Source organism: Poromitra crassiceps, assembly GCF_964638095.1.
Source record: "Poromitra crassiceps genome assembly, chromosome: 6".
NCBI classification, from domain to species: domain Eukaryota; kingdom Metazoa; phylum Chordata; class Actinopteri; order Beryciformes; family Melamphaidae; genus Poromitra; species Poromitra crassiceps.
Genome location: NC_139627.1, coordinates 13,494,503 through 13,502,002, shown reverse-complemented (window position 1 = coordinate 13,502,002; position 7,500 = coordinate 13,494,503). Strand labels below are relative to the sequence as shown.

The 7,500-nt window shown below is 44.3% G+C and overlaps 1 protein-coding gene across 1 annotated transcript in view; it reads left to right on the top strand.

Annotated features, from left to right (window-relative positions):
* Window positions 1–3,242: 3,242 nt before the first annotated feature.
* palm2akap2 (PALM2 and AKAP2 fusion) overlaps window positions 3,243–7,500 on the top strand; it is a gene marked incomplete at both ends in the record, with an annotated part of 26,126 nt that continues 21,868 nt past the window's right edge. Inside the window, 2 exons of the mRNA XM_083638092.1 lie at window positions 3,243–3,263; window positions 6,361–6,567. Coding sequence (XP_083494218.1) covers window positions 3,243–3,263; window positions 6,361–6,567 — 228 coding nt within the window. The remainder of the gene's footprint in view (window positions 3,264–6,360; window positions 6,568–7,500) is intronic.

The window sequence follows — 7,500 nt, the reverse complement described above, 5'->3', positions numbered from 1 at the left end:
TGCGTGCGTGTGTGTGCGTGTGCGTGTGCGTGTGTGTGTGTGTGAGAAAGAGAGAGGGTGTCCTCAGATGATTGGTTGGTGCTGTCCTGATGAAAATGGTTTGACCTGTGTTGAGTGTGAGAAGAAAAGAAAGGGGCGGAGCGAACTGCAGACGAAAGTCAAAGGAAGACAAGAAGAAGAGAAGGCGATTTCACCGCAGTGAGGGGAAAGAGCATTCCCACTGGTTGAAATCAGAAATAGCAGTAATGTGAACAAGCTGTTTCACTGAACAGAATCAAAGTCTGCTGGTAAGAGATTTAGTCTCTGTCTTTGTTGCTCAGCATTCATTGCTGTGGTGTTTCTGCACGGCACTTTCCAACTGTCAACCAAGCGGTTGGATTGTCTGTGGGTGCAGTTAGAGTTAGAACAGCTGTCATCAACCAAGATGGATATGGGTTGTTGGGCTGGTGAGACCATCCTGACCTCACATCCTGTTTGGCCCATCAAGGACTGCGTCGTAGTTGATGACGTAACCGGACCAATCAGGGACTCTGCTGCTAAAACGATAATGGCGTCTCCCGAAGCAACGAGCAGTAACGTTAACGTTAGTAAACAGTTAACAGCCGTAAGTGCAAATTATTGCAGAAATGCGACGAGAAGACCGGACTGATGTGTGGAGGGAAGCAGAACGTGAGCCTGGTCTTATAGGCTAAGGTCGCTTTCACATATAAGCTGTTTGGTCCGCTTTAACCGCGCCAGAGTTCGTTTCCTCGGATAGTGCGCGTCGTTTGGGGTGGTGTGAAAGCGCAAACGAACTCTGTTGCGGAAACAAACAAGCGAACTCTGGTCCGCTTGAAAACGTGGGTCTCTGTTCGCTTCCAAGTGAACTCTAGCGCGGTTCGTTTGTTATGTGAAAGCAAACGGAACCAAACACAAGAGCAAATATAGGAAAGGCAGTGCATCATGAGTAGAAGGCGGTAGAAGGAAGCAAAACAAACACTGCGGCGCTCACACACACACACACACACACACACACACACACACACACGGCTCGGTCTGCGCCTCGCTCGTCTCATCTGCAGAATGATGTTGGACCCAACAGCTCGCTGCCTCGTCATCTGCTGCTCATATTGGGTGCATTCCGTGTGTGTGTGCGTGTGTGTGTGTGTGTGTGTGTGTGTGTGTGTGTGTGTGTGTGTGTGTGTGTGTGTGCGGGTGTGTGTGTGTGTGTGTGTGTGTGTGTGTGCGGGTGCGTGTGTGCATGCGTGTGTGTGTGTGTGTGGTGTGACTAGCATGTGACTGACCATGACACCCTGTGAGAATCATTTTGTATGAGACAAAAGAGAGACATGAGTCAGAAGAGAAGGCTTATTGGAAAGGGGGGGAACCAAGAGGAGAGAGGAAGCGAGAGAGGAGGGAGGGAGCAGGGACGAAGGAGACAGGGAGGGAGCAGGGACGAAGGAGACAGGGAGGGAGGAGGGACAAAGGAGACAGGGAGGGAGGAGGGAGGGAGGAGACAGGGAGGGAGGAGGGAAGAAGGAGACAGGGAGGGAGGAGGGAGGGAGGAGACAGGGAGGGAGGAGGGAAGAAGGAGACAGGGAGGGAGGAGGGAAGAAGGGAGGGGGTTTATTGGAAAAGAGGACGAGGACCAAAGAACCGAAAGTGAGAGGGGAAAAAAGGGGAGAGTGAACTCCATAGGTCACATTCTTTCTCCCCACGTGTTGGGGCGGCCTTATGACATCGCTTCTGACATCATCACCGATGACATCACTGATGAAATCACATCATTAGCTAATTAGCTTAATTAAAAAATCTGGCTCTGTCAGGTCACCTGCACCTCGTGTCCTTTACACCCCCTGAAAGTTTCAGCCCGATCGCACTTGAAACGGCGTAGCAAACAAACAAACATAAATATCGGCCACATACTCAATTTCATATATAGATAGATGTATTTTCTATTGACTGTGAGCTGGTGTGGGTGAATGGGAAAATGTAATGTCATGTATTTTGTAATGACTGTGAGCTGGTAAAAATGCTTTTTAAATAACACAATGGTGCAGTGTGCACTTCTGCATCTCTGCCTCTACCTGGTCAACACCTCTGTGATTGGATGGCAAATGTTTGCTCACCAGCCGTTTAGTCCAGTTATTCTCAACCTTTTTCATATAACCACCCCTCATTTAGTACACATTAGGGCCATGGACCCCAATGTGATCAGAAGTTTCTCTATCAAAATCAAATATGAGAATGTTTTTAATTATTCTTTTAGATTTGAGAATATTCTTTATTATTATTTTAGATACAATTTTGTCCTGATATTGCAATCAGAGATAACAGATCACAGATCGAAATAATCATTCTTCTACTATCTCTAATTGTGTTAACTTCTAGTGAACCTAATAATGGTGACGTTTAACAATGAATCAATTTCAGTGTTGGGCAAGTTACTTTCAAAATGTAATATACTACATATTACTAGTTACTTTCATTTGAAAGTAATAAGTTACTTTACAATATTACTGTCTGTGTAGAGTAACTTGTTACTTATTACATTACTTTTGCATTACATTCACCAAAACAACAGCAGTAGCAGAATGACATCGCCGCCCCGGAACCATCCCGAAAAATAATTTAAACCATCTCGAAATTAGTGTAAACTGTCCAAAATTCTAAATGTTATCCTTTTCCTTTGTTACTGTCATCTATAGTGGTTATTTGCATGGAAACACACAATTTGATTAGCAAATGATATCTTTATTTAAATAATGATGTGCTTTGATTAAAAATAAAAAATAAACTCAATTTGTAACATGACAAAGTAACTGGTGAAATATTACTCAAATCCTATTGGTAATAAGTGATATTACTGAGTTACTGCTAAAAGTAATATATTACATGTAATATGTTACTTTTGTAATGAGTTACCCCCAACACTGATCAATTTGCTGGGGACCCCCCGGAACCCCCTCAAGGACCTCTGGCGGCCCCTGTTGAGAACCAGTGGTTTAGTTTGAACTGCCCATTTGAACAGTCATGGGCTTTATGTGAGAGAGAGCAAATGGCTGCTGGGTGTTTGAATAGAATAGTCTGACCTAATTCACTTAACAACTGACTGACTTCATTAACTCCCATCCCCCCCACACACACACACACACACACACACACACACACACACACACACACACACACACACACACACACGCACGCACGCACACAGGGTTGGGGGTCAACAACCCTTCATTCATGTAAACACACTGGCTATAATGGCAGAAGGCAGTAAACCAGTAAGTCAACAGTCTTTTTGCCGACGGCCCAGACACAAATAGAGAGGTCAATACAGTGCAGAGTGTGTAAATGTGTCTAGTCAGTTACTGCAGCTCTGGAATGTGTCTGCTGGGCAGAGGTCGCAGGTTCCATGTCTGTCACCTGCTGAAGTGCCTTTAAGCAAGACACTGAACCCCCAGATCTCCTCACCACCAGTCTATGATGTTGTTCATGTCATAAAATGTCATAAATCAGACAAAACTATAAAAAGAAAAACCTGTTCAACCGTGTAATAATATCACAATATTATATTACCGGGTGATCACTTTATAAGGGGTGTAAAATGAAAAATTATATTGAATAATAATGTAATACTTATCAAATAAGAAAATCACATCTGTAGTAATGTGATTAAATGTACATACTGTACATTAACCCTCAATTGCTCCAATGCATGTAACTGTCAAAGCAATACAACTTTAGAAATGTCAAGAGCTGCATACATAACTTGTATAGCACAGATCTTTGGTCATATTCCCCTTAGTCTCACTTGCCAGACTCTCTCCCTACAATGGGGGAGAGTCTGGCTACTAATACCTCCACTCTGGTATAGCGGGGGAGAAAGGCTCTGTTTACCTTTACAAACATCCACCGAAAGTACCAAGCAGGCACAATCTAGATCCAATCGTTTTCAGCGTGTAGCAACGGGCTAGCATTGTCGATTTTCTTTAGATTTTTTTTTTCAGAACATAGAAAACAAAAACAGGCTCAGACAAAAATAAATAAAAATAAAATATATACATATATTAATGTTACAACATGGCGCTACCAGCCGCGTCAAGTGCCTATGTGCTTGTAAGAAATGTGCGTGGAATCCCGTGCAAGGGGTCCATGAGAAGTCAGCTGAGCAAGTTACTTGTCGCTCTTAACCTCATCAAAGTAGGCTAGAAATGGATCCCAGATGATTGTGAATTTCCTAAATGAATTGGTCCTCAGGAACCGGAGTCTCTCGATCCATATGTATAACCGAGACCATGTCCCTCAGCCACAGCTGAAAAGAAGGTAGAGAGGGGGACTTCCACTCCTTCAGAATGAGTCTCTTGGCGATAGTCGTCCCCTGTGTCAGAGACTGTTGCACAGCCGTAGGGAGGAGCAGAGAGGATTCTGAGCAGCTGAAGATGGCGAGTTCCACCTCCGGCTGAAGGGTTATTTTATAGGCCTTTAGGGGTGGGGGGAAAAATCGATACACCATAGTATCGCGATATTTTGCCTGAAGATATTGTATCGATATTTGGACGCCAAGTATCAATATTGCAAAAAAAAACATTTTTTTTTTTTTTTTTTTGCAGGCCATGCCATGCCAGGCCACCGGGCTGCTATAAACTTTAGTTCCAAGGCCAGCAGTAAACAAACGGTAGAATATTTTCATTTTGTTTTGACAGTAACAGTTTTGTCATAACAGTAATTTACAAATTCCCAAGTTACTGAATGGGCTGCACAAGATGTTTTGTGCAAGTGAAGTGAAGTTGCATTGTTCAAAAACTACCTAAGTACAGTAGTCCACACACACATCCAGTTAAGGTGGACTGTAAGTAGACTGTAACAAACAGTTCAGTTTGTCAGGTGCATGCAACTATGACATGACTTTATGAAAGTTGTTGGTCTGTCTACTTGACAATGTTGCTGCAACAAAATGGTTGAAGTCAGATGTACAGACTGGAAAATTGTTCTTATATAAACCAGATGTTGACAAAGTTTTCCTTTGGGGACATGCAGTTGAAAAAGTAAGAAATCGCAATATATCGAAATATCGCAATATTCAATATATCGCAATATTCAATATATCGCAATATTCAATATATCGCAATATCGGCGATATCGCAATATCGCAATGCTATCGTATCGTGACTCAAGTATCGTTTTACTATCGTATCGTGGGCATCTGGTGATTCCCACGCCTATAGGCCTTAGAGTACCAATCGAGCGCTCGGAGGAGAGAAAAGCATCTAAAGCTTTCTTAGTTGGAGTCCAGGTATGTTTTACAAGAAAGTGCTCGTCATTGTCGACGATAACGTTATCTGACCTGGCTAACAGTGGATACTCTGCTTGCTTGCTGTGTACCGAGCTAGTAGGCTACATTCTTTGTTTTACCCCCTGCACTGTCTGCTACAAAAACAACTGTCTTCTTTGACGTTCTTTTATATTTCGCGCTGTGACCGCCGGAAGTGTTCAAACAACCCGGAATAATTTGGCCCACCCCCGCATCTGAACAGCTGGCATCCCACCTAGAAGTGTGAGTGTGTGAGTGTGTGTGTGTGTGTGTGTGTGTGTGTGTGTGTGTGTTGCTCTCAGATACAATTCATCTTGTAATTACCGTTTCTTTGCTTTAGCGTTAAAGTAACATGTTTGATAGTTTTGAAATCAGGTCTATGACGGGACCACATAACTTGAATGGATCGAAAGGACACCCTCGCAACCACCTAGGAACGCCCTAAAGAAATGATATAAAGTGCCTAAGTCACACCCTCTTGCGGGGTTACCCATGGGGCCTAGGCAGTGAAACCCCCCCCCCCATTCATTTTCCCATCCATGTCACTGTATTTGAATGGTTTGTGACTGACATCGATGTCACTGTATCTGAATGGTTTGTCACTGATGCCAAACAGTCAACAAATGGACTCATTCACGGAAATGTGAGGCTCTCTCTCTGGAGCTGAAGTGCTATTTGTGGTCTGTAGTGAAGCAGTGGCAGCATGGGAACTGGCGCCCCACAGTGGTGAGAGCCAGTCTGGACACCCTGATGCTGCAGAGGTTTAACTGAACCTACTGCAATGCAGGCAGACAGACAGATTTGTTCGAGTGTGTGAGGTGTGTCGTGTGTGTGTGTGTGTGTGCGTGTGTGTGTGTGTGTGTGTGTGTGTGTGTGTGTGTGTGTGTGTTTTAGAGAGGATAGGAAAGAGAGAGCCAGAGGGAAATGGGGAGGTCATAAATGTGACATATTGTGACATCGGGTTTTTTCTCCCTCTTCTCAGTCTTCTGTCATGGAATCGGCTGCATTTGTATTATTCCACATGAGCTGGAACACGAGAGTGTTTGTGTGTTTGTCTGTCCACACAGAAAGCCTGGCGGCCGGCCGAGGATGTCAGTGAGGCAGCGCCGAGAGAGCGAGCCCTGAAGAGTGTCAGTTTCCAGGAGTCGGTCAGCGTCATCACTGACAGGCCTGCCACCATGGAGCTGGAGAGCCAGCACATCCAACATGGCCACCTCAGCGGCCCCGCTGACAGAGCGCTGAGAGGAGAGGCCCCTGACAGCGAGGTGGCGCAGGTGAGCGGGATCTCTGACACCGACACCAAACACTCATTTTGCATCGCTCCTGTCATAGGGCATTATTTGCCTCGGACATTGATCTTGAATTGGTCGATTTCCTCGGACATTGATCTTGAATTGATCGATTTCCTCGGACATTGATCTTGAATTGATTGATTTAGTTTTCAATAATCTGCATCATTGCATATGACATATTGCTTGAACAAGTGGGCGTCTTCATCTACAGCAGTTTGATTAGCAACATTCCTCAGAAGCTGTATGTGGGTCAATGACACAAAGTGTATTGTGTTTGTGGCCAAATCCAAAGAAACAAATATAATAATGTTAAAGGAACACTCCGCCCATTTTCAACCAGCTTTGTATCATTAGAACATCAGTAGTATATCAGAAAACTGTAAACGGTTTTGAAGTCTGTCATTTAATTTGACAGTTATTGAGTGTTAAAGTGTGGACCAGTGACATCACTGGTCCACACTACCTCAAATTAATAACTCATTAACTCAAATCAACTCTCAATAACTGTCAAACTAGATGAATGATGAATAGTTTGACAGTTATTGAGAGTTGATTTGAGTTAATGAGTTATTAATTTGAGTTAGTGTGGACCAGTGATGTCACTGGTCCACACTTTAACACTCAATAACTGTCAAATTAAATGACAGACTTCAAAACAGTTTACAGTTTTCTGATATACTACTGATGTTCTAATGATACAAAGCTGGTTGGAAATGGGCAGTGTTCCTTTAACTGATCAACAATATTTCATGTCAAACTGCCCTCAGGTCGGGGGGCCCAGGGGCCACACTGAGTGAGGTCAGGGGGCCAGGGGCCACACTGAGTGAGGTCAGGGGGCCAGGGGCCACACTGAGTGAGGTCAGGGGGCCCAGGGGCCACACTGAGTGAGGTCAGGGGGCCCAGGGGCCACACTGA